The sequence below is a fragment of the Panulirus ornatus genome, chromosome 9 (assembly GCF_036320965.1).
Source record: "Panulirus ornatus isolate Po-2019 chromosome 9, ASM3632096v1, whole genome shotgun sequence".
Taxonomy (NCBI): Eukaryota; Metazoa; Arthropoda; class Malacostraca; order Decapoda; family Palinuridae; genus Panulirus; species Panulirus ornatus.
The window spans coordinates 39,263,021-39,290,232 of record NC_092232.1 but is presented as its reverse complement, the minus strand read 5'-3'; the positions used below and the strand labels follow the sequence as shown (position 1 = coordinate 39,290,232).

The 27,212-nt window shown below is 40.9% G+C and overlaps 1 protein-coding gene across 4 annotated transcripts in view; it reads left to right on the top strand.

The window, feature by feature from the left end:
* IntS14 (integrator complex subunit 14) overlaps window positions 1-27,212 on the top strand; it is a 206,815-nt gene that overhangs the window by 11,593 nt on the left and 168,010 nt on the right. For 3 of the 4 annotated variants that reach the window (XM_071665059.1, XM_071665061.1, XM_071665060.1), the window contains exon 2: window positions 15,229-15,430. In XM_071665059.1, coding sequence (XP_071521160.1) covers window positions 15,229-15,430 — 202 coding nt within the window. Of the gene's footprint in view, window positions 1-12,696; window positions 12,839-15,228; window positions 15,431-27,212 lie in introns of those variants that run through there. The other variant, XM_071665062.1, reaches the window with a different exon arrangement.

Sequence of the window (27,212 nt, the reverse complement as noted above, 5' to 3'; positions counted from 1 at the left end):
TGATGAAAGTGGTTTTACATCGTTTTAATTACGTTTCCTATTTAATTTCATATTATTTCTTCTGGTTGCTCTATCCTTATATCTCTTTAAGAATTGTTCACAGTCCAGTCTCTTAAAACTTCAAGGATATGATCAGGTCACCTCTCAGTCTTCTCCCTTACTTTTGATACCATCTTTGCTGCCTTCCTATGGACCTTCTTTATGTGTGTTTTGTACTTCTTTAGGTATGGTGACCAAATCTGGGAAGTATGTTCCAGGTTTAGCCTTTTTTTTGTAGAAATATGTTTTTTTTTTTTTTTTTTTTTTTTTTTTTTAATACTTTGTCGCTGTCTCCCGCGTTTGCGAGGTAGCGAAAGGAAACAGACGAAAGAAATGGCCCAACCCCCCCCCCCATACACATGTACATACACACGTCCACACACGCAAATATACATACCTACACAGCTTTCCATGGTTTACCCCAGACGCTTCACATGCCTTGATTCAATCCACTGACAGCACGTCAAACCCTGTATACCACATCGCTCCAATTCACTCTATTCCTTGCCCTCCTTTCACCCTCCTGCATGTTCAGGCCCCGATCACACAAAATCTTTTTCACTCCATCTTTCCACCTCCAATATGTTAGCTTGCTAAATATTTCCTTATCCATAAACTTGAAAGCTAACCAGATATATGTGAGAGGACTTTGTCTGTCCAGTAAATCTCCAGTTATGGTACTCTGGCAACAGGTTAGGGACAGTTTCAACTCCTAAGCCCTTCTCACACACAAAATCCTGAAGGTTTTTTTCCTCCTTTAAAATAATCACATTCAGGCTGTCTTTCACACTCATTTTGGATCAGGTACCCTGGCATGCTGATTGAAGTCTTTTAGCTTTTTACTTCCCTCATGTCATTTGCATCATCTGTAAACATATTCAGGTAGGATTTCATACCTTCAAGCAGTCATTGACATAAAACCAAACCCTGTGGTGCTCCGCTGGTCACCTCCACTCATTTGGAAAGGCTTCTCTGGTATGCATCCTTTGTTCCCTCTGGCAGTGATAATCTCTTATCCATTATGGAAGTTTCTCCTCTTTATTCTTACTTGGTGATGCATCATCTTAATCATCTTCCCGTGAATATGAACTTTCTCTAAAAACATGCTGTCTCTCGCTTTGGAAATTTCTCTTCCGTAGAAAGTCATCCACTTGCTTTCTAATAACCTTTCCTAGACTCTTACACACCATTATTGTTAGTGAAACTGGAATGTAGTTCAGTGCCTGTTCTTGGTCTCCTTTCGTATGTGTAGGTATGATGTTTGCCCTTTTTCCATTCCCATGGTACTTTGCCTCTCTCTAGTGACATCTAGAACAGTAATTCAAATGGTTTATCTGGTGTATCTGTGCACATGTTTAGCATATATGTTGAAATTTCATCAGGACCATGAACATTGTATAGGTCATGTCCTTTTAGTATTTTGTTAATATCTCTTCTCAGTGATTTCCCAGAGGGACTGGTGTCGGAGATATAGAATGATAGATTGAATGATTTCCCAAACCTCTTCCTCATTCCATCCCACTTGTTTTGGAGCAATAGAGTCTTCAACTGTGAAATCACTTTTGCACTTGTTATTCAGTTTCTCACATATCCTTATATCACCATCTGTAATATTTCCCTCTAAATCCCGTAGCTTATTTGTTTCTTAATTGACTACCAAAGAATTCATTGAACAGTTTATTATTTTCTCCTGCCTTGTCCACAATATTCTTTTCAAATTTTCTTTGTTCCTCCAGTATTCTGCTATACTTGTTCTATGTTCTCATATACCTTGCATATGCTGGCTGGCTGGTTAGAGTGTTGGCTATATCTGCTATCTATCTATACCTCTGACACCTGTTCCCACCTGGAACTCCCTCAAGGGGTGACCCTGGTGATAGATTGTCCATAACTAGTGAACTTCAGTGCTCCTTCTTAGCCTTTAGTGCCTCACACTTAACATGCTGCTGGCAGTAGGCAACTCTAGTGCAGTGTTTGCGGAAGCTTCTACCTAATGCTCCCACCGCTTACTTCTGCCTGATACTCCCACTGCTTACTTCTGCGTAATATTCCTGCCTGATGTTCCTGCCTACATCTTCTGCCTACTGCTTTTCCTAATGTTCCTAAATGTTCCTCTCTACTGCTTCTATTTATTGCTCCTATTGTCTGTATCTGCACCACTGCATCTCTCAGAGTTCCTAATGCTCCTGCATGATGTTCCTACCTACATCTGCCTAATGTTTTTATCTAATGCATCTTCCTAAATGTTCCAACCTACTGCTTCTATTTATTGCTCCTGTTATATATATCCACTACTGCAACTCTCAAATCTCCTTTCCTTTTAACATTTTTTTTAATGTTAGCTGAGATTGCACTGGCAACTGAGGCTGTAATCAAGGCCATTCCTTTAATTCTTTATCATTATCGTACATATTCGCTGTTTCCTGCATCAGCGAGGTAGCGCCAGGAAACAGACAAAGAATGACCCATCCACTCATATACACATACATGTACATAAATGCCCACATATGCACATATACATACATATACATATCATCATTTATTAATATTTTATTTATTATACCTTTTCGCTGTCTCCCGCATTAGCAAGGTAGCTCAAGGAAACAGACGAAAGAATGGCCCAACCCACCCACATACACATGTATATACATACACGTCCACACACGCACATATACATACCTATACATCTCAACATATACACACACACACACAGACATAAACATATATACACGTATACTTAATTTATAGTTTGCCCTTATTCATTCCCATCGCCACCCCGCCACACATGAAATGACACCCCCCCCCCCCCAGCATGTGCTTGAGGTAGTGCAAGGAAAAGATAACAAAGGCCACATTCGTTCACACTCAGTCTCTAGCTGTCATGTATAATGCACCGAAACCACAGCTCCCTTTCCACATCCAGGCCCCACAAAACTTTCCATGGTTTACCCCAGACGCTTGACATGCCCTGGTTCAATCCATGGACAGCACGTTGACCCCGGTATACCACATCATTTCAATTCACTCTATTCCTTGCACGCCTTTCATCCTCCTGCATGTTCAGGCTCTGATCATTCAAAATCTTTTTCACTCCATCTTTCCACCTCCAATTTGGTCTCCCATTTCTCGTTCCCTCCACCACTGACACATATATCATTTTTGTCAATCTTTCCTCACTCATTCTCTCCATATGACCATACCACTTCAAAACACCCTCTTCTGCTCTCTCAACCACACTCTTTTTTATTACACACATCTCTCTTACCCTTTCATTACTTACTTGATCAAACCACCTCACACCACATATTGCCCTCAAACATCTCATTTCCAGCACATCCACCCTCCTCCGCACAACTCTATCTATAGCCCACGCCTCGCAACCATATAACATATCATATAACATATCATCATATACATACATATACATACACATACGTAGACATATACATACATACACATGTATGTATTCATACTTGCTTCGCAACCCCGCCCCACAGGAAAACAGCATTGCTATCCCCTGCCTCAGCGACAAAAAAGGCCACATTTGTTCGCATGCAGTCTCTAGCTGTCATGAGTAATGCATTAAACCACAGGTCCCTATCCACATCCAGGCCCCACAGACCTTTCCATGGTTTACCCCAGACATTTAATGTGCCCTGGCTCAGTCCATTGGCAACACATTGACCCCAGTATACATCATTTCTTCAATTCACTCTATTCCTTGCATGCCTCTAACCCTTCTGTATGTTTAGGCCCTGATTGCTCAAAGTCTTTTTCACTCCATTCTTCCATCTTCAATTTGGTGTCCTGCTTCTCCTTGTTCCCTCCACCTGTGACACATATACCCTCTTTGTCAAGCTTTCCCCACCCATTCTCTCCATATGTCCAACCCATTTCAACACACCCTCTTCTGCTCTCTCATCCACACTTTTTATTTCCACACATCTCTCTTACCCTTTCATTACTTACTCGATCAAACCTCCTCACACCACATATTGTCCTCAGACATTTCATTTCCAACACATCCACCCTCCTCCGTACAACCCTATCCATAGCCCATGCCTCACAACCATATAATATTGTTGAAATTACTATTCCTTCAAACATACTCATTTTTGCTCTCTTGAAACGTTTCCTCCTTTCACACATTCTTCATCGCTCCTAGAACCTTCACCCCCTACTCCCCACCCTGTGACTCACTTCCGCTTCCGTGGTTCCATTCGCTGCTAAGTCCACTCCCAGATATCTAAAACACTTCATTTCCTCCAATTTTGCTCTTTTCACATTTACATCCCAGTTAACTTGTCCCTCAACTCTGCTGAACCTAATAACTTTGCTCTCATTCATATTCACTCTCAACTTTCTCCTTTAACACACTTTCTAGTTTCTCTCGAATAAGACGCTAGAGCTGTATAATCAGTGAACAACAGCTGACTCACTATCCAGGCCCTCTCATCCCCAACAGACTGCATATTTGCCCCTGTCTCCAAAACTCTTGCTTTTACCTCCCTAACCACCCCATCCATAAGCAAATTAAACAACCATGGGGACATCACACAACCCTGCTGCAGACCTATCTTCATTGGGAACCAGTCACGCTCCTCTTTTCCTATTCGTATACATGTCTTACATCCTTGGTAAAAACTTTTCACTGCTTCTAGCAGCTTACATCCCGCACCATGTACTCTTAAGACCTTCCACAAAGCATCTCTATCAACCCTATCATATGCCTTTTTTCAGACCCAAAAATGCTACATAAATCCATCTCTTTTTCTAAGTATTTCACACACACATTGTTCAGTGCCGACATCTGATCCACACATCCACTACCATTTCTGGAACCACACTGCTCTTCCCCAATCTGATGCTCTGTACATGCCTTGAATCTCTCAATCAATACTCTCCCATACAATTTCCCAGGAATGTTTAACAAACTTATGCCTCTGCAGTTTGAACACTCACCTTTATCCCCTTTGCCTTTGTACAGTGGCACTGTGTATGCATTCCACCAGTCCTCAGGCTCTTCACCATGAACCATACTTTTCTTTTCTTTTAAACTATTCGCAATTTCCCGCGTTAGCGAGGTAGCGTTAAGAACAGAGGACTGGGCCTTTTTTGGAATATCCTCACCTGGCCCCCTCTGTTCCTTCTTTTGGGGAAAAAAAAAAAAAAGAAAAAAAATGAGAGGGGAGGATTTCCAGCCCCCCGCTCCCTCCCCTTTTAGTCGCCTTCTACGACACGCAGGGAATACGTGGGAAGTATTCTTAATCCCCTATCCCCAGGGATATGAACCATACATACAATGAATATCTTTACCAACCAGTCAACACCACAGTTACCCCCTTTCTCAATAAATTCTACTGCATTGCCATCTGAACCCACCACCTTGCTGGATGTCATCTTCCACAAAGCTTTCACCACCTCTTCTCTCATAACCAAACCATTCCCCCCGACCCTCCCACTTCACACACCACCCCGACCAAAACACCCTACATCTGCCACTTTATCATCAACCCCTAGGGGTGAATGAACAGCTGGGTTGACTCTGGATCAACTGCCACAACTAGGATTTGAACCTATGGCTCAAGTTCTTCATCTAAAATTTTATAGATCCTGTCTCCTGATGACTGAACACCATTTTCCTAGATACATTACCATAGAAATTATTGAGGTTTGTGTAGTTTGCAAAATCATGTGTCCCCTTTTTTGACCTGTCTCACCTGTGCTCTTTTAATGTCTTTATTTACAACACAGTCAGACTTGAGCATTACATAATCTTTTCTTCAATCTAACATATCATATACAAGTATAATGTTCTAAATACCCATGCTAGTATGTGTGAAGATAAGTCTAGTATTGATGGTGTATCAGTCCCTTTCATTCTAGTGTACTCCCTGACATGTTGGTATACAATCAAAAACTTATGCCTTCATGACTCCCTATCACCATAAGAATCCAAAATCCCCCAGTCTTTGTTTATAGTTGAAATCCTCCATTATCAGTACCTTACTAAGAAGTCTTTCACTGCATCTTGCACCATCCTCATGTTTTTTTGCTTTTTCATTGTTGGTATATATTTGTTCAGGATTATTGCAGTTCTTTGGAGCATTATATGATATTAATACTACTATTCTCTTTCCTACAGTTACTCTTCCCGTTATGTATATGTTTGGGCCATCTTCCACTATTTCTCGAAACTTCAGGTTATCTTTTATTATGAGGGCTATTCCTTCCCATTCTTCGCCTTCTCTTTCCTTCCTTCCATACTGTCATTTACTCTTCTAAGAGAGCAGGTGAGAACTTACCTCTTTGGTGAGCTTAGTTTCCACAACAGCATCAGTTGCACTTTCCCTCTTAAGATCTCTCAGTTCCAGCTTCTTATAGCTAACTATTTATACATGCTCCATCCTGTTGTAGTGTGTCCAATTTTTTTGTCTTCTGACTGTACTCTACTTTTCTGCATCCCTTCCATTGATTTGGCACATTTGATAAGTATCCATCTGAATTCCAACATGCCTTTGAGATTCTTAGCACAGTGTATATGATCCACCAGTTGGAAAAAGTAATTATGTAATGTTTAGGTTTGACTGCACAATAAATGAGGACATGAAAAGAGCAGAAGTGAGACAAGACATAAAGAGGAGATATAGTCTTGGAAACTACACACACCTCAATGGTTTCTGTAGTAATAGATTGAGAAATGGAGTTCAGCAGCCAGGAACCAGGGCTTTGTCTTGAGAGGTTCAATGAAATTTACAATGAAGCAGTTAGAACATGGGTACCTATATCCTCATATACAAAGAGAATGGTAAGAAACAGCAAAGAATGGTTCGATAAAAGATGTCAAAAAGTAAAGGAGCTTTGAGAGTGGTGAAGTGGTGAAGATACAGATAGCACTCCAGCCAGCCAGCATATGCAAGGTATGAGAGAGCAAGTATTGTGATCAAGGCAGGAGAAAATATGTAAGTTTTCCATAAATTTATCAGAGGAGTCAGTTGTATGTTAAGAGCATCTAGTCAGGCTGAGGGATTCAGAGGGAAAAATTGTAGAGGATGATATGTGAGAACCTGAATAATGATTTGAAAGGTGTTTCACAGTGAAAGGCACTTATAGCTCCAACACCAGTGAGATGGAATAGGTAGGAGGTTTTTGAAAATAAGATGTCTAGAGAAGACATCAACAGAATTTTAAAAGGTCTTGATCCATACAAGGCTCATGGTCTTGATACAATTTCTGCATATGTGCTGAAGATGTGTGTACATGCTTAATAAATCTTTTGAATACAGTTCAAGATGTTGCTGGAGAGTGATAGGGTGCCAAGGGAATAGAAAAGAGTGAAGTCATACCTATTTATGAAAAAGGAGACTAGGAACATTATTATAGAGCAGGAAATGAATTACAGATATGCCCTTGCAAAAGAGATCTTTGGATCGACATTGTTTCTGATTTGTCACCAGAACAACTCATTAGGAGAATTGTGAAAGATATGAACTGTATGATGGCAAATGTGAGGATTAAGGACATGCTTGTAGAAGACTTCACAACACATATTAAACCAAAGCTGAATTATACCTTGCAAGTCTGGTTACTGCACATAAAGAAGCACAAGGATCTGATTGATAGAGTACAGTGAAGAGCAACTAAGATGGTCCCTTAAGTAAGAGAACTGACCTCGATAAGGTGATGAAGGCTACAAGGTTATCCACCAGAGAGAGAAAGAGAGAGAGAGAGAGAGAGAGAGAGAGAGAGCGGGTGACCTGATAGCAGCCTTCAGGTTTCTAAATCAGGGGGATGATACTTCTAGTGCATAGATATTCAAGAGATGCAGCACCAGAGTAACCAGAGATCATAACAAAAGGCAGGGTAAAAAGATAATGAGAGAGGATGTTAAGTACTGATTCAGGTTAGCATGGTAGATGGTTGGAATAAATTAACCTATGAGACTATGAATTCTGGCAGTTCACAAATTTTCTAAAAGGCTTCTTGATGGCATTTAATGTTCAAGAGTGTAGAACTATTTCTCTGTACTGTACAAATGTATAATACACAACACACACATCAAAGAAGGTACCAGAATTAAGAGAGCTGAGTTACAGGGAAAGGTTAGAAGCTTTAGATTTGCCCATCTTCCAAGAGAGAAGATTGAAGGGTGACCAGATCATAACCTTTAAGTGTTTGGAAGAGATCAGTGATAAAGACATTGAACAATTCTTTTAGAGATGTAGGGGTAGGGCAACCAAAGAACATAACATGAAATTTAATGAGAAACTTGTTAGAAAAGATATAAGAAGTGGTTTTATAGTAGGAGTGATGGATGAAGAGAAAAAATCACTTGAAGTGGTTGATGCAGACAGCACACACATTTTAGATGCATTATAGTAGAGGATGTTCAAAAGATAGGGCCCTGTGAGTTTGAAATTTCTTCCCTCCATGTACAGGTAGGTGATTATGTGCATACCTATCTTGAGGAAAGGAGACATGGTAGAGACACTGAACTAAAGAATAGTTTCACTGACAACTTTGGTATAGAAGGTCCTGAAAAAGATATCCAGAAAACAAATTAATGACTCTGCAGAAGAGAAGTTACCCAAGTGATAGACAGCATGGCTTTAGGTCGTGTGAAATGAACCTCTCAATAGACTACTAGTGAGTGAGCTCACTTAGATAAAAGGGAAGGCTGGGTGAATTGTATGTGGACTGTCAGAAAGTGCTTAACCCTGCACTGCATTGGAGGCTTATAAGGTATTAGATCACCAGAGAGGAACACTGGGGACATGTCCCTCAGTGGATAGAAGATTATCTTAGTGGAAGGGTGCAAAGGATGCTAGTTAGAGGAGCCTTCACAAAATGGGTTAAGGTCACCAACTGAGTATTTGAAGGTCCAATTCTTGGACCATTACTCTTTTTGATCTCTGCAAATGACTTTCCAGAACTTATGGACTCCCATTTTAATATGTTTGAAGACAGTGTAAAGATCATAGGAAAGTGAAAATTATGGATGATTGCATCAACTTTTAAGGGAAATATGACAAGTTGTTCTGATACATTATTATTATTATTATTATTATTATTATTATTATTATTATTATGCTTTGTCGCTGTCTCCTGAGTTTGCGAGGTAGTGCAAGGAAACAGACGAAAGAATGGCCCAACCCACCCACATACACATAAACACCCACCCACACACACACACACACACACACACACACACACACACACACAGACATATATACATACCTGTACATTTCAATGTAAACATACATATACATACACAGGCATATACATATATACAAATGTACATATTCATACATGCTGCCTTCATCCATTCCTGCCGCCACCCCACCACACATGAAATGGCACCCCCCTCCCCTCCCCATGTGTGTGTGCGTGAGGTAGTGCTAGGAAAAGACAAAAAAGGCCACATTCCTTCACACTCAGTCTCTAGCTGTCATGTGTAATGGAACGAAACCACAGCTCCCTTTCCACATCCAGGCCCCACAAAACTTTCTATGGTTTACCTCAGATAATTCACATGCCCAGGTTTAATCCATTGACAGCACATCGACCCCACTTTACCACATTGTTCCAATTCACTCTATTCCTTGCACACCTTTCACCCTCCTGTATGTTCAGGACCCCAGTTGCTCAAAATCTTTTTCACTCCATCCTTCCACCTCCAATTTGGTCTCCCACTTCTCCTTTCCCTCCACCTCTGACACATATATCCTCTTTGTCAATCTTTCCTCACTCATTCTCTCCATGTGACCAAACCATTTCAAAATACCCTCTTCTGCTCTCTCAACCACTCTTTTTATTACCACACATCTCTCTTACCCTTTTATTACTTACTCAATCAGACCACCTCACACCACATATTGTCCTCAAACATTTCATTTCCAACACATCCACCCTCCTCCACACAACCATATCTATAGCCCACGCCATGCAACCATATAACATTGTTGGAACCACTATTCCCTCAAACATACCCATTTTTGCTCTCCGAGATAATGTTCTCGCCTTCCACACATTTTTCAATGCTCCCAGAACCTTCACGTCCTCCCTGACCCTGTGACTCATTTCAGCTTCCATGGTTCCATCTGCTGCCAAATCCACTCCCAGATATCTAAAACACTTGAATTCCTCCAGTTTTTCTTCATCTGAATTTACCTTCCAATTTACTTGTCCCTCAACTATGGAACTAATAACCTTGCTCTTATTCAGATTTACTCTCGGCTTTCTTCTTTCACACATTTTACGAAACTCAGTCTAAAACTTATGCAGTTTCTCACCCGAATCAGCCACCAGCGCTGTATCATCAGCGAACAACAACTGACTCACTTCCCAAGCCCTCTCATCCACAACAGAATGCATACTTACCCCTCTCTCTAAAACTCTTGCATTCACCTCCCTAACAACTCCATCCATGAACAAATTAAACAGCCATGGAGACATCATGCACCCCTGGCGCAAACCAACATTCACTTGAAACCAATCACTTTTCTCTCTTCCTATTCGTGCACATGCCTTACATCCTCAATAAATACTTTTCACTGCTTCTAGCAACTTACCTTGCACACATATACTCTTAATACCTTCCACAGAGCATCTCTATCAACTCTATCATATGCCTTCTCCAGATCCATAAATGCTACATACAAATCCATCTGTTTTTCTAAGTATTTCTCACATACATTCTTCAAAGCAAACATCTGATCCACACATCCTCTACCACTTCTGAAACCACACTGCTCTTCCCCAATCTGATGCTCTGTACATGCCTTTACCCTCTCAATGAGTATCCTCCCATATAATTTCCCAGGAATACTCAACAAACTTATACCTCTGTAATTTGAACACTCACCTTTATCCCCTTTGCCTTTGTACAATGGCACTATGCATGCATTCTGCCAATCCTCCGGCACTTCACCATGAAACATACATGCATTGAATATCCTTACCAACTAGTCAACAACACAGTCACCCCCTTTTTTTAATAAACTCACCAGCAATCCCATCCAAACCCGCTGCTTTGCCGGCTTTCATCTTCTGCAAAGCTTTCTTTACCTTTTCTCTGTTTACCAAATCATTCTCCCTGACCTTGTCACTTCGCACATACTTTGACCAAAACACCCTATATCTGCCACTCTATCATCAAACACATTCAACAAACCTTCAAAATACTCACTCCATCTCCCTCTCACTTCACCACTACTTGTTATTACCTCCTCATTTGCCCCCTTCACCGATGTTCCCATTTGTGCTATTGTCTTATGCATTTTATTTACCTCCTTCCAAAACATCTTATTCTCCCTAAAATTTAATGATACTCTCTCACCCCAACTCTCATTTGCCCTCTTTTTCACCTCTTGCACCTTTCTCTTGACCTCTTGCCTCTTTCCTTTATACATCTCCCAGTCATTTGCAGTAGTTCCCAGCAAAAATCGTCCAAATGCCTCTCTCTTCTCTTTAACTAACAATCTTACTTCTTCATCCCATGACTCAATACCCATTCTGATCTCCCCATCTCCCACCTTTCTCATGCCACAGGCATCTTTTGCGCAAGCTATCACTGCTTCCCCGAATACATTCCATTCCTCACCCACTCCCCTTGCTCTCACCTTTTTCCATTCTGAACTCAATCTCTCCTGGTACTTCTTCACACAAGTCTCCTTTCCAAGCTCACTTACTCTCACCACTCTCTTCACCCCATTCTCTCCTCTTTTCTGAAAACCTCTACATATCTTCACCTTCACCTCCACAAGATAATGATCAGACATCCCCCTCTCAACATCCAAAAGCCTCTCTTTCATGTGCCAATCAATTAGCACATAATCCAATAACGCTTTGTGGCCATCTCTCCTACTTACCTACGTATACATATGTATATTCCCAATCACCAGTCCTTTTTCAGCACACAAATCTACAAGCTCTTCACCATTTCCATCTACAATACTGAACACCCCAGGTACACAAGTTATACCCTCATCTGCCACATTACTCGCCTTTGCATTCAAATTATCCATCACTATAACTCAGTCTCGTGCATCAAAGCTGCTAACACATTCGCTCAACTGCTCCCAAATCACTTGCCTCTCATGATCTTTCTTCTCATGCCCAGGTGCATAGGCACCAATAATCACCCATCTCTCTCCTTCCACTTTCAGTTTTACCCATATCAATCTAGAGTTTACTTTTGGACACTCTATCACATACTCCCACAACTCCTACTTCAGGAGTAGTGGTACTCCTTCCTTTGCTCTTGTCCTCTCACCAACCCCTGACTTTACTCCCAAGACATTCCCAAACCACTCTTCCCCTTTACCCTTGAGCTTTGTTTCACTCAGAGCCAAAACATCCAGGTTTCTTTCCTCAAACATACTACTTATCTCTCCAGATACATGTTTGACCTAATTCATTCTAGGGAAATGGAAGGTAATGAGGATGGGTCACAGTTAAAGAACTAGTACTGTGTTTGTGAGAAGGATTTGGAGTTGACATCGTCCCTAACTTGTTGACAGAGTCCCACCTTTAGAAAATAGTTGAGGAGACCAGCTATCTCTTAAAATATTAGAATTGCTTCCAAGTTTATTTATAAGGAAATATTCAGCAAGCTATTCAAATCATGCATAAGGCTAAAACTAGTGTGTTTTTTATGTTTGGTTACTGCAACTATACAGGTACAAAGACCTAACAGGGAAGGCCCAGAGGAAAGCAAAAGAGGTGGCACCAAAATTAAGAGAGCTGAGTATAGGGAGAAGCTGTAGATCTTAGATTGCCCTGCTTGGAAGAGAAAAGGGTGAGGGATGACTTGATTACTACCTTTTAAGTGTTTAGAGTGAATTAATGATGTAGACATTGGACAGTTCTTCAAGAAGTTATAGGGATGAAACAACAATGACATTAAATCTGGCAAGAAACTTGTGAAAAGGGATATGAAAAGCATTTTTTTTTTTTTTGTAGGAGTGGTGCATGAATGGACTAAGATTAATGAAGTAAAAGGTTTAATGGTAGTAGAGAATGTTCAAGAGTTGGGGCCCCATGACTGTCAAACTCCTTCTCTCTGTACAATGTAAATAGTTACATACACAGCAGGTTAGATTATATATTATTGTAATTTGAAAATTACAATACTTAATCATAAGAACTTTTTTTTTTTGCCGCTGTCTCCCGCATTTGCGAGGTAGCGTAAGGAAACAGACGAAAGAAATGGCCCAACCCACCCCATACACATGTATATACATGCACGTCCACACACGCAAATATACATACCTATACATCTCAATGTACACATATATATACACACAGACACATACATATATACCCATGCACACAATTCACACTGTCTGCCTTTATTCATTCCTATCGCCACCTCGCCACACATGGAATACCATCCCCCTCCCCCCTCATGTGTGCGAGGTAGCGCTAGGAAAAGACAACAAAGGCCCCATTCGTTCACACTCAGTCTCTAGCTGTCATGCAATAATGCCCGAAACCACAGCTCCCTTTCCACAACCAGGCCCCACACAACTTTCCATGATATATTCTTGATATATTCTTGATATATATGGTGTGGGAGGAAAGTTGTTAGAAGCAGTGAAAAGTTTTTATCGAGGATGTAAGGCATGTGTACGTGTAGGAAGAGAGGAAAGTGATTGGTTCTCAGTGAATGTAGGTTTGCGGCAGGGGTGTGTGATGTCTCCATGGTTGTTTAATTTGTTTATGGATGGGGTTGTTAGGGAGGTGAATGCAAGAGTTTTGGAAAGAGGGGCAAGTATGAAGTCTGTTGTGGATGAGAGAGCTTGGGAAGTGAGTCAGTTGTTGTTCGCTGATGATACAGCGCTGGTGGCTGATTCATGTGAGAAACTGCAGAAGCTGGTGACTGAGTTTAGAAAAGTGTGTGGAAGAAGAAAGTTAAGAGTAAATGTGAATAAGAGCAAGGTTATTAGGTACAGTAGGGTTGAGGGTCAAGTCAATTGGGAGGTGAGTTTGAATGGAGAAAAACTGGAGGAAGTGAAGTGTTTTAGATCTCTGGGAGTGGATCTGGCAGTGGATGGAACCATGGAAGCGGAAGTGGATCATAGGGTGGGGGAGGGGGCGAAAATCCTGGGGGCCTTGAAGAATGTGTGGAAGTCGAGAACATTATCTCGGAAAGCAAAAATGGGTATGTTTGAAGGAATAGTGGTTCCAACAATGTTGTATTGTTGCGAGGCGTGGGCTATGGATAGAGTTGTGCGCAGGAGGATGGATGTGCTGGAAATGAGATGTTTGAGGACAATGTGTGGTGTGAGGTGGTTTGATCGAGTGAGTAACGTAAGGGTAAGAGAGATGTGTGGAAATAAAAAGAGCGTGGTTGAGAGAGCAGAAGAGGGTGTTTTGAAGTGGTTTGGGCACATGGAGAGGATGAGTGAGGAAAGATTGACCAAGAGGATATATGTGTCGGAGGTGGAGGGAACGAGGAGAAGAGGGAGACCAAATTGGAGGTGGAAAGATGGAGTGAAGAAGATTTTGTGTGATCGGGGCCTGAACATGCAGGAGGGTGAAAGGAGGGCAAGGAATAGAGTGAATTGGAGCGATGTGGTATACCGGGGTTGACGTGCTGTCAGTGGATTGAAGCAGGGCATGTGAAGCGTCTGGGGTAAACCATGGAAAGCTGTGTAGGTATGTATATTTGCGTGTGTGGACGTATGTATATACATGTGTATGGGGGTGGGTTGGGCCATTTCTTTCGTCTGTTTCCTTGCGCTACCTCGCAAACGCGGGAGACAGCGACAAAGTATAAAAAAAAAAAAAAAATATTCTTTTTGATATTTTAAAACTTTGCCACCAGTGTACTTGAAGAATTATTACATTTGCCTGATTGAAGCACTAATACATTATGCATAACACCTAGATGTTGACGGTATTGTGTATTTGGTTCTGATGAAGCCTTGCTACAGCAAGAAAGTCAGTCAGGAACAATAAGAAAATATGTTGTATCATGAATATTAAAAAAAAATAGAGTATAGAGTGCAGTATTATGTACATATAAAAGTTGCTCTCAAGTTTTTAGACAAGTGCTTTTAATATGAGTTCATTTATTATTTTACTTTAGTTCTGAAATACTACACTTTGATGTTTGTATGCGCCTTTTCATCTTTTTCTGTTTTCTTACTGGTGCTTAATGTGATATCAGGTTTTATTTTTCAGCTTTGAGAAATTCAGAAAGATGCCTACCGTCATCTTGTTAGATGTGTCACTGTCAATGAGTCGTGGTGTGGATATAGCAAGTCCATGCCAGGAGGATGAGGATGTAGAGAGCTTGCTACTACGGAAGGACCTCGCTGCTTATGGTTGTAACATTCTCCTTGATCATTTCATTCAACACTGCAAGCTGGAGTTCGCTTCTTTGGTGAGATGACACCTTTAAGATAGTTTTGGTCCAGTGAATTTTCTAGGCACTGTTCAATAAAGTAATTGTAAATGAACCACATGAAGTCTGAAATAAGTTTTACTGCTTTAATAGTTTAAATATTTCCAGATGTGTAAATATTCCAACACTCTTCCTATTTAATTTACCAAATCATCTTGCCTGAGCATTCCCATGTATTGGACTCCTGCATTTCTCAGGAGGTTGGCTTCATCCACTACAAAAGATCACAGGTCAAAAAGTGTGGTGATATTGTATGTATTTTTAGGATGATCACAGGACAACTCAGTAAATGCTTAGTTACTTTGAGTATGGAAGTTGCATTTTAAGCATAGAGGGTCTTGTGATATGATGAATTGATGTTCTTAATGTTGGAGGAATGCTGATGAGAAAGGATAACTTATACATGCCTGTGGAGTGTAGTTTCAGATGAGTGGAGTGGTGTTCTAGGTTGGGTTGGTAGGGTGGTTGTTTTGTGCTTGCCAGGTCATGATTGTGCATATGGTTTGTCATCATATTTGTTGGTGTGAATTACTAAAGTACAAAGCAGGGTTAAGCTTTTCATTTCTACTTGGGACTGGTGCTGGATATGAAGGGTCTAGTATTGTTGCTGAGAACTGGAGTGCAAGCATATTGAGGTGAGACTGTAAAAGAAAAATATCTTTGTGTCTTTGTGCAGGTGCTAATTGTTTATGATTGTTGGGCCTCTGGCAATTGTTCTGAGAGCTCTGTTTTGTGTGATTTGCAGTTTCACTGTATTGTATATGCTTTTGACATTAATGACTATGTAGTTGAGTTGGAGTTTAAGGTAAAGTGGATGAACTATTTGTATAGTTAAAGAAAAAGGCAAATCTTGTGAGAACCCACCATTTGACACATGGGCAAAGAAGGATACAGCTTTTTTTTCATGAACTGACCAACAGTTGATGTAGGACCATTAGCTTACAACTCTGGGTGTCTCACCACACAAGGATGATCCCGGATCATCCTTTGTCCTGCAGATGTTTACGCAGCCAGAGCCTGTTCCTGACTGCATATAGGCTGACCCTACACTATTTCAAGTTTGTATGGTCTACCTTGTGTTGAAGGAAATAGAGGTTATTTTGAATCTTCCACAAACATTAAAATCCATCCATTGAACCCAGAATAGATTGAGAGAGAGAGAGAGAGAGAGAGAGAGAGAGAGAGAGAGAGAGAGAGAGAGAGAGATTTCTGTAAATCTTGTTTGGATCCTGCTTCACCACTCTAATGCTTCTTTTCTGTCCCTCATTCTCTTCCCCTTCTTTTAGACGGCACCCTCTTTTTGGGTCAAGAGCCCCTGCCAAGTCCTAGTAAGCCACAGATCCCATCTCCTTCATGTGGTCAGAGGACTCTGATTCTGAGGCTTTGTATAACAAGGTAGCATTAGAAGAATTTGCTTAGAGACCAGTTTATAGAGAAGCATTGACCCTCCAGTTTCCATACATTTTTGATGGTCAGTTCTGTCTTCTTTTTCAAGGAGAATATTTGCTGCCTGAAGGTTTTAGTAATCAGATTTCAGTTCATAGGGAGTTTGGTTTTGCTTATTTTTGGTTTTCTCATTGCCATACCCTTTTTCCTGAAAGGAGCCTCTTTTGATATAAAGTAAACTTTGTCATCAGCTAATGATGGTGCAGCTTTGCCAAAGGTGTCTCTTCACTCATGGTGAAACCTCAAGCAGGCGGAGCTCAGCAATGCTTCAAAGAGATTAGACAGCTAGTCACGTTTGAAGATATTTCTGAGTCTCCAGTTTTATCACTCTTGCCATTAGGGAGAGAGGAAGCTTTTCTTTGGTCTTCCATACCTCCTTTTTCCTGTGGAGGGTTTTCATGCTATTCTGATATGTTCTAGAGCCTTAAAGATGTACAGTCTTTCCTCAAACCTGAAATATGAAATGCAAAATTTTCCCTTTTCATTTTTAAGTATTGTGTATGATTGAAAACAGTCAGAAAAGCAGAAAATAATCAGCCTGCCTTTGACTTTCTTCAAAGCAGAAAATAGTGAGCATGCCTTTGACTTTCTTCAAAGCAGTCTTGTAGATAAAGGATAGAGTCCACTTTTTTTTAGTTAAACCACATTTCCCTTGGTTTTGTTAGGGTCAAGTATATTTTGGATGCTGTAGTGTTCCTTTTGCTTAATTCACCCTCCTTCCTTCATATCATTTTGGACATATTTCTCATTGACAGTGCATTCAGTTAAACTGGAGCTCTGTGGAGGAGTCTTGAGCATATGAAACAGCTTTTCTTTTCCATGCAGAGACTCTTATGCCAACATGGCAGATAATAGAACTTGTCTTCTTTTGATAAATGAGAGCAGTTAGAGTCATTTGAGCAGTTAGAGTCATTTGAGTCCTATCCTCTGCATTACTCCTTTTTTCCCCATGAGGTTATTCAAAATGTTTATAAAGCTAGATCTTTTAAAACTGTCAGTGTGATGAAAAGTGTTGTCATTAACTCTGTCCCTTCCAAGGAAGGTGCAAGGAGGAGACAGCGAATTTATGGTTCTGTTACCTTTTAGGTTAAGAAATAGTTCTTGAGGGCTTTGCTTTTCCTTCCTTTCTGATCAAGGAAGGTAGAGCTTTAGCACACTTAAGTTTGACTCTGCTGTAGGCAAAGCAAAGCTTCCTTTTCAAGGCTGTCCTATCAAGGCCATCAAGCTGAGTCTTCAAGAAGGTTCCTCTGCCAGAATTATTTAGCTGATAAGTTGTGTGTCTAAAGTTAAAAAGAGGTCTTGGGTGGGGTTAAGGATCTCAGCCATTCTGTCAAAAGAAAAATGAATTAAGACAGCCCCAGACTTAGCTTGTATAGGAATACACTGTATAGATGAGAGGCAAGGAAGTCATAGAGCTTGTAGTAGGACCAGTTATGTATCAACACAATTTTCTCTTCAAAATAGGGAATCATTTGAAAAAGAATGATTTCTAATGTGTCTTTAATAAACACCCAAACAATGGAACACAAGGTCAAGAGGACCACTGTACATAAGGATGTCCAGCGAACTGTAAAGTTTAATAACTGAACATTCTGCTTACTATTAAAAGATGCTTACTGACCTGCTCCAATACACCTCGGAATAGGAGGTTTTTGGCATTCAGAGCTAGAATTCAAACTTGACAGTTCAAGATGATTCTATATGGTTTATGCATCTCTAGTTTTTTCACTGTGTAATTTCAACCCTATTCCAAAATCTAATGTAATCTGCAGTAGTGTTTCTGGTTTTTCTCAACAATTTTTTGGTAATTTCAGCTTCACAAAGAATTATGCGAGACAAGAGCTTTGAGTCCTGAAAATTTTTCAAAAGTAAGTATTATCATCAGCCTTGACAAGCTCCATTTAATTCTCAACCAATACCTTACATGCTGAGGAACAGATTGGAATACTCAAACTGACATCCTTTGTCTCCCCAGGGACAAAGCTCAGAGCTATGCAAATTTTACATTTGCCTCATAGTCTCAGACCTTGGTGTCTTGGTGTCAACTTCAATATTTTGTAGGGAAATTGCCCAGTGCAATTATGTCGTGAGACTTGGGGCTGAAAAGTTTACCTTCTGGATAACTCATTTCTTCAGAAGGCAGAGATATTTCAAGTGCACTTCCTTGGAAACTTCTTAGATCACTAGTTTGTGAAATGACATAAAAGATGATGTTGGGGACCCCCATGAATTCTGTGGAGTTTTACACAAACACACTGAATCGAGAATGGGGCCTCTACTTTTTAGAGAATCATTTAGGTGTGAGCTCTTGGTCTTGTTCATTTCATCTTCCAGAATGTCTTGAGCCTAGGGTGCAATTTTTTTTCTGATGGACAGTGCTGTGGCTCTTTTCTGCTTGATGAATGAAGGCTCTTTCAGTACCTACATAAGAGTTAGGGGAAAGTATTCTCTCCTTAGCAATGTCCAAAAGCCTGTCTCCTGTGCCTCTGATTCCTTAGGATTATTCTTTCATAGATGCCCTGTTGAGATCAGATATAGTGTGGTGAGACTTCGGGCTGAAAAGTTTACCTTCTGGATAACTCATTTCTTCAGAATGCAGAGTTATTTCAAGTGCACATCCTTGGAAACTTAGATCGTTAGTTTGTGAAATGACATAAAAAAAGATGTTGGGGACTCCCCATGAATTCTGTGGAGTTTTGCACAAACACATTGAATCAAGAATGGGGCCTTTACTTTTTAGAGAATCATATAGGTGTGAGCTCTTGGTCTCGTTCATTTCATCTTCCAGAATGTCTTGAGTCTAGTGTGCAATTTTTTCTGGTGGCTCTTTTCTGCTTGATGAACTAAAGCTCTTTCAATCTCTGCATCAGAGTTAGGGGAAAGTATTCTCTCCTTAGCAATGTCCAAAAGCCTTTCTCCTGTGCCTCTGATTCCTTAGGATTATTCTGTCATGGTGGATTCCCTGTTGAGATCAGATATAATGTCATCAGAAATATCTGTTGGGTTTTTCATGAGGAATGGCACCTTATGTGGATTTTTTGTCATCAGAACCAATGCTTCACCACCAACAAATGCATCTCCAGTTTTAGACATAGGGACAATTTTAACAGATGCTTTGTCCTTGGACTGGAATTAGATAGATCTCTTCTTAGAATGGGAAGAATATCTCAATAAAGTGATTTTTGGATTGATTAGTGCTGATAGCCCCACAGTGGGAATGACAATCTTAGTGCCAGAGACTCCTCCAGCTGTGCCATGCTCCTCGGTAATACCTCAGGGTGTTTTAGACCACCTCAACTCTTTTGAAGACCCTGATTACTAGTCCTTGATGAGATTTTATCAAATACTTCTAAAGGCAAAGGTTTGGGAAATGCACAACTTTTGACACTTCACATAACATTCTATTTTCTACTCAAAGACAGCAGCATCAGTCTGGAAACCCTTTCAGTCCTTCCTTGAAGTATCTGATGTCTTAAAAGTGAGTGAAGCCTTGTGTTCAGAGTTCTATAGCCTTTTTTGCAGCAAGAATAAGGATGATAACACTATTGCCTCTTTGTTCCTTTGTTCCTTTCTGGAACCTCCTATCTCAATTTTGGTATTGATTTGACAGACCCTTTAGGATAAACTTATCGGTTTTTCTATTTGAAGAGATCTGTTGCTCCTCCACAGTCCAAATGGGAGCTCTCAGATATTGTAAACATTTTACAACCTAATTGTTTTCTGGCAGTTTAGTTCATCAGTGTCTCTTTATAAAGACTCTTCTTTATAACTGTGGGATTTAGGGGAGGTGAATTAGTGAGTTGCATGTTATCTAGACACATGAATCTTCATTTCTATGATGTCATTCTCATATGAGTTAAGATAAACTCAGACCATGAATTTCTAGCTGAAAATTAAGATGTTTGATTAGTCCTAATGTCATCCACTTTTATAAGACTTCATCAAGAGAGCATCATTTCTTATAGCCAGTTAATCCCTAAAAATCCTATTAGGACCATTGATTGTGCACTCTAAAATCTTGAAACTCCTTCAGTGAGGAATATCTTTGTGTGGATTAAGAAAGCAGTTACATTGTTACATTGTGCTTTTTTCTTCTTAAGTATCTGATGTGGGGAAAGTGATTCCTACTTCAGCCTTCCTCATAAACCTCTCATTTGAGGAAATCAAGAAAAAGGTCTTTGGTTCTCATTTTCCACCTCCTCACAGGGTACTGTAGTTAAGACATTGTGGATCTATGCTGTATGGTTTTGGGAATCCTCCTTATGAATTTTAGTGTGTCTAATCTCCACTGAAGTATTTAGTACTATTGCTTTTAGGTATATTTTTATCTAATTTTTTTCTCTGAACCCTCCTACCATATACAGATATGATTTCATGCTTGCAGGACAGACCACAGAGGAGAGGAATATAAGTTTTGACATTTGAAAAAGTCCTATATCCAAGCCAGTGTCTTGCAATCTTTTTCTTGGTTGTCTTTCACTGTCTGGCCCTTCCCTCTCTTTTTATTGAAGAACTTTTCTCTCTACCTGCATGACTACTTGGGGTGGATATATGTATTTTGCAAAATCTGTGAGCTGCTAGCAGCTATAACTAAGTAGGTCAGTGATACCATCTCTGTGTTAGTCTCCCATCGATCAAAAGTGGTTGCAAAACGAGTGAGCAGCAGATTTTTCTAGTTATATCCTTTTCAGTATTTATGTTTATAGAACACCAATTAATAAAAATTTTAGATTTTAGAACCTTTATTTACGTCTTTTATTATTGTTATACTTCGACACTATCCCTAGGGATAGGGGAGAAAGAATACTTCCCACGCATTCCTCACGTGTCGTAGAAGGCGACTTTAGGGGACGGGAGCGGGGGGCCAGAAACCCTCCCCTCCTTGTATTTCAACTTTCTAAAAGGGGGAACAGAAGAAGGAGTCACGCGAGGAGTGCTCATCCTCCTCGAAGGCTCAGATTGGGGTGTCTAAATGTGTGTGGATGTAACCAAGATGAGAAAAAAGGAGAGATAGGTAGTATGTTTAAGGAAAGGAACCTGGATGTTTTGGCTCTGAGTGAAATGAAGCTAAAGGGTAAAGGGGAAAAGTGGTTTAGGAATGTCTTGGGAGTAAAGTCAGGGGTTAGTGAGAGGACAAGAGCAAGGGAAGGAGTAGCACTACTCCTAAATCAGGAGTTGTGGGAGTATGTGATAGAGTGTAAGAAAGTAAATTCTAGATTGATATGGGTAAAACTGAAAGTTGATGGAGAGAGATGGGTGATTATTGGTGCATATGCACCTGGGCATGAGAAGAAAGATCATGAGAGTCAAGTGTTTTGGGAGCAGCTGAATGAGTGTGTTTGTGGTTTTGATGCACGAGACCGGGCTATAGTGATGGGTGATTTGAATGGAAAGGTGAGTAATGTGGCAGTTGAGGGAATAATTGGTATACATGGAGTGTTCAGTGTTGTAAATGGAAATGGTGAAGAGCTTATAGATTTAAGTGCTGAAAAAGGACTTGTGATTGGGAATACCTGGTTTAAAAAGCGAGATATACATAAGTATACATATGTAAGTAGGAGAGATGGCCAGAGAGCATTATTGGATTACGTGTTAATTGATAGACGCACGAAAGAGAGACTTTTGGATGTTAATGTGCTGAGAGGTGCAACTGGAGGGATGTCTGATCATTATCTTGTGGAGGCGAAGGTGAAGATTTGTGGGGGTTTTCATAAAAGAAGAGAGAATGTTGGGGTGAAGAGAGTGGTGAGAGTAAGTGAGCTTGGGAAGGAGACTTGTGTGAGGAAGTACCAGGAGAGACTGAGCACAGAATGGAAAAAAGTAAGAACAAAGGAGGTAAGGGAAGTGGGGGAGGAATGGGATGTATTTAGGGAATCAGTGATGGCTTGTGCAAAAGATGCTTGTGGCATGAGAAGCGTGGGAGGTGGGTTGATTAGAAGAGGTAGTGAGTGGTGGAATGAAGAAGTAAGATTATTAGTGAAAGAGAAGAGAGAGGCATTTGAATGATTTTTGCAGGGAAAAAATGCAAATGAGTGGGAGAGGTATAAAAGAAAGAGGCAGGAGGTCAAGAGAAAGGTGCAAGAGGTGAAAAAGAGGGCAAATGAGAGTTGGGGTGAGAGAGTATCATTAAATTTCAGGGAGAATAAAAAGATGTTTTGGAAGGAGGTAAATAAAGTGTGTAAGATAAGGGAGCAAATGGGAACTTCAGTGAAGGGGGCTAATGGGGAGGTGATAACAAGTAGTGGTGATGTGAGAAGGAGATGGAGTGAGTATTTTAAAGGTTTGTTGAATGTGTTTGATGATAGAGTGGCAGATATAGGGTGTTTTGGTCGATGTGGTGTGCAAAGTGAGAGGGTTAGGGAAAATGATTTGGTAAATAGAGAAGAGGTAGTAAAAGCTTTACGGAAGATGAAAGCCAGCAAGGCAGCAGGTTTGGATGGTATTGCAGTGGAATTTATTAAAAAAGGGGGTGACTGTATTGTTGACTGGTTGGTAAGGTTATTTAATGTATGTATGACTCATGGTGAGGTGCCTGAGGATTGGCCGAATGCGTGCATAGTGCCATTGTACAAAGGCAAAGGGGATAAGAGGTATAAGTTTATTGAGTATTCCTGGTAAATTATATGGGAAGGTATTGATTGAGAGGGTGAAGACATGTACAGAGCATCAGATTGGGGAAGAGCAGTGTGGTTTCAGAAGTGGTAGAGGATGTGTGGATCAGGTGTTTGCTTTGAAGAATGTATGTGAGAAATACTTAGAAAAACAGATGGATTTTGTATGTAGCATTTATGGATCTGGAGAAGGCATATGATAGAGTTGATAGAGATGCTCTGTGGAAGGTTTTAAGAATATATGGTGTGGGAGGCAAGTTGTTAGAAGCAGTGAAAAGTTTTTATTGAGGATGTAAGGCATGTGTACGTGTAGAAAGAGAGGAAAGTGATTGGTTCTCAGTGAATGTAGGTTTGCGGCAGGGGTGTGTGATGTCTCCATGGTTGTTTAATTTGTTTATGGATGGGGTTGTTAGGGAGGTGAATGCAAGAGCTTTGGAAAGAGGGGCAAGTATGAAGTCTGTTGTGGATGAGAGAGCTTGGGAAGTGAGTCAGTTGTTGTTCGCTGATGATACAGCGCTGGTGGCTGATTCATGTAAGAAACTGCAGAAGCTGGTGACTGAGTTTGGTAAAGTGTGTGAAAGAAGAAAGTTAAGAGTAAATGTGAATAAGAGCAAGGTTATTAGATACAGTAGGGTTGAGGGTCAAGTCAATTGGGAGGTAAGTTTGAATGGAAAAAAGTGGAGGAAGTGAAGTGTTTTAGATATCTGGGAGTGGATCTGGCAGCGGATGGAACCATGGAAACGGAAGTGAATCATAGGGTGGGGGAGGGGGCGAAAATTCTGGGAGCCTTGAAGAATGTGTGGAAGTTGAGAACATTATCTCAGAAAGCAAAAATGGGTATGTTTGAAGGAATAGTGGTTCCAACAATGTTGTATGGTTGCGAGGCGTGGGCTATGGATAGAGTTGTGCACAGGAGGGTGGATGTGCTGGAAATGAGATGTTTGAGGACAATATGTGGTGTGAGGTGGTTTGATCGAGTAAGTAATGTAAGGGTGAGAGATGTGTGGAAATAAAAAGTGTGGTTGAGAGAGCAGAAGAGGGTGTTTTGAAATGGTTTGGTCACATGGAGAGAATGAGTGGGGAAAGATTGACAAAGAGGATATATGTGTCAGAGGTTGAGGGAACGAGGAGAAGTGGGAGACCAAATTGGAGGTGGAAAGATGGAGTGAAAACGATTTTGAGTGATCAGGGCCTGAACATGCAGGAGGGTGAAAGGTGTGCAAGGAATAGAGTGAATTGGAACGATGTGGTATATCGGGGTCGACGTGCTGTCAATGGATTGAACCAGGGCATGTTAAGCGTCTGGGGTAAACCGTGGAAAGTGTGTGGGGCCTGGATGTGGAAAGGGAGCTGTGGTTTCGGTGCATTATTACATGACAGCTAGAGACTGAGTGTGAACGAATGGGGCCTTTGGTGTCTTTCCTAGCGCTACCTCGCACACATGAGGGGGGAGGGGGCTGTTATTCCATGTGTGGCGAGGTGGCGATGGGAACAAACAAAGGCAGACAGTATGAATTATGTACATGTGTATATATGTATATGTCTGTGTGTGTATATATATGTGTACATTGAGATGTATAGGCATGTATATTTGCGTGTGTGGACGTGTATGTATATACATGCGTATGTGGGCGGGTTGGGCCATTCTTTCGTCTGTTTCCTTGCGCTACCTCGCTAACGCGGGAGACAGCGACAAAGCAAAGTAAATATGAATAATAAATACTTCGACACTGTCTCCCACATTAGCGAGGTAGTACAAGAAAACAAACGAAAGAATGGCCCGACCCACCCACATACACGTATATACATAAATGTCCACACATGCACATGTATATGCCTATACATTTCAATATATACATACATATACATACACAGACATATACATATATACACATGTACATATTCATATTTGCTCTCTTCATCCATTCCTGTTGCCAGCCCGCCACACATGAAATGGCACCCCCCTTCCCCTTGCACATGCAAGGTAGCGCTAGGAAAAGACAACATAGGCCACTTTCATTCGCACTCAGTCTAGCTGTCATATGTAATGCACTGACACCACAGCTCCCTTTCCACATCCAGGCCCCACAAAACTTTCCTTGGTTTACACCATACACTTCGCATGCCCCGGTTCAAATTCATTGACAGCACGTCGACAACATCGTTCCAATTCACTCTATTCCTTGCATGTCTTTCATGCTCCTGTATGCTCAGGTCCCGATTGCTCAAAATCTTATTCACTCCATCCTTCCACCTCCAATTTGGTCTTCCACTTCTCCTCGCTCCCTCCACCTCTGACACATATATCCTCTTTGTCAATCTTTCCTCACTCATTCTCTCCATGTGATCAAACCATTTCAAAACACCCGTCTTCCGCTCTCTCAGTCACACTTTTTTATTACCACACATCTCTCTTACCCTTTCATTACTTACTCAATCAAACCACCTCACACCACATATTGTCCTTAAACATTTCACTTTCAACAAATCCACTCTCCTCCACACAACCCTACCTATAGCCCATGCCTCGCAGCCATATAACATTGTTGGAACCACTATTCCTTCAAACATACCCATTTTTGCTCTCCGAGGTAACTTTCTCATCTTCCACACATTCTTCAATGCTCCCAGAACATTTGCCCCCTCCCCACCCTGTGACTAACTTCCGCTTCCATTGTTACATCCACTGCTAAATCCACTTCCAGATATCTATAACACTTCACTTCCTCCAGTTTTTCTCCATTAAAACTTATGTATTCATTTATTTACTGTACTTATCGCTGTCTCCCACATTAGCGAAGTAGTGCAAGGAAATAGACGAAAGAATGGCCCAACCCACCCACATACACATGTGCATACATACACGCCCACACACGCACATATACATACCTATACGTTTCAACTTATACGTATGTATACATACACAGACATATACAAATATACAGTTGTACATATTCATACTTGCTGACATCATCCATTCCTGTCGCCACCCCGCTACACATGAAACAGCACCCCTATCCCCCCACGTGCGCGGGAGGGAGCGCTAGGAGAAGACAACAATGGCCACATTCATTTACACTCAGTGTCTAGTTGTCATATGTAATGCACTGAAACCCCAGACACTTTGCATGCCCTGGTTCAACCCATTGACAGCACGTTGAGCCTGGTATACCACATCATTCCAATTCACTCTATTCCTTACATGTCTTTCACCCTCCTGTATGTTCAGACCCCAATCGCTCAAAATCTTTTTCACTCCATCCTTCCACCTCCAATTTGGTCTCCCACTTCTCCTTGTTTCCTCCACCTCTGACACATATATCCTCTTTGTCAATGTTTCCTCTCATTCTCTCCATGTGACCAAACCATTTCAATACACTCTCTTCTGCTCTCTCAACCACACTCCTTTTATTACTACACATTTCTCTTACCCTATTATTACTTACTCGATCAAACCATATCACACCACATATTGTCCTCAAACATCTCATTTCCAACACTTCCACCCTCCTCCGCTTAACCCTATCTATAGCCCATGCCTCACAACCTTATGACATTTTGGAACCACAGTTCCTTCAAACATGCCCATTTTTGTTTTCCGAGATAATGTTCTCTAAATCCACTCCCAGATATCTAAATCACTTCACTTTCTCCAGTTTTTCTCCATTTAAACTTACCTCCCAATCGACTTGTCCCTCAGTCCC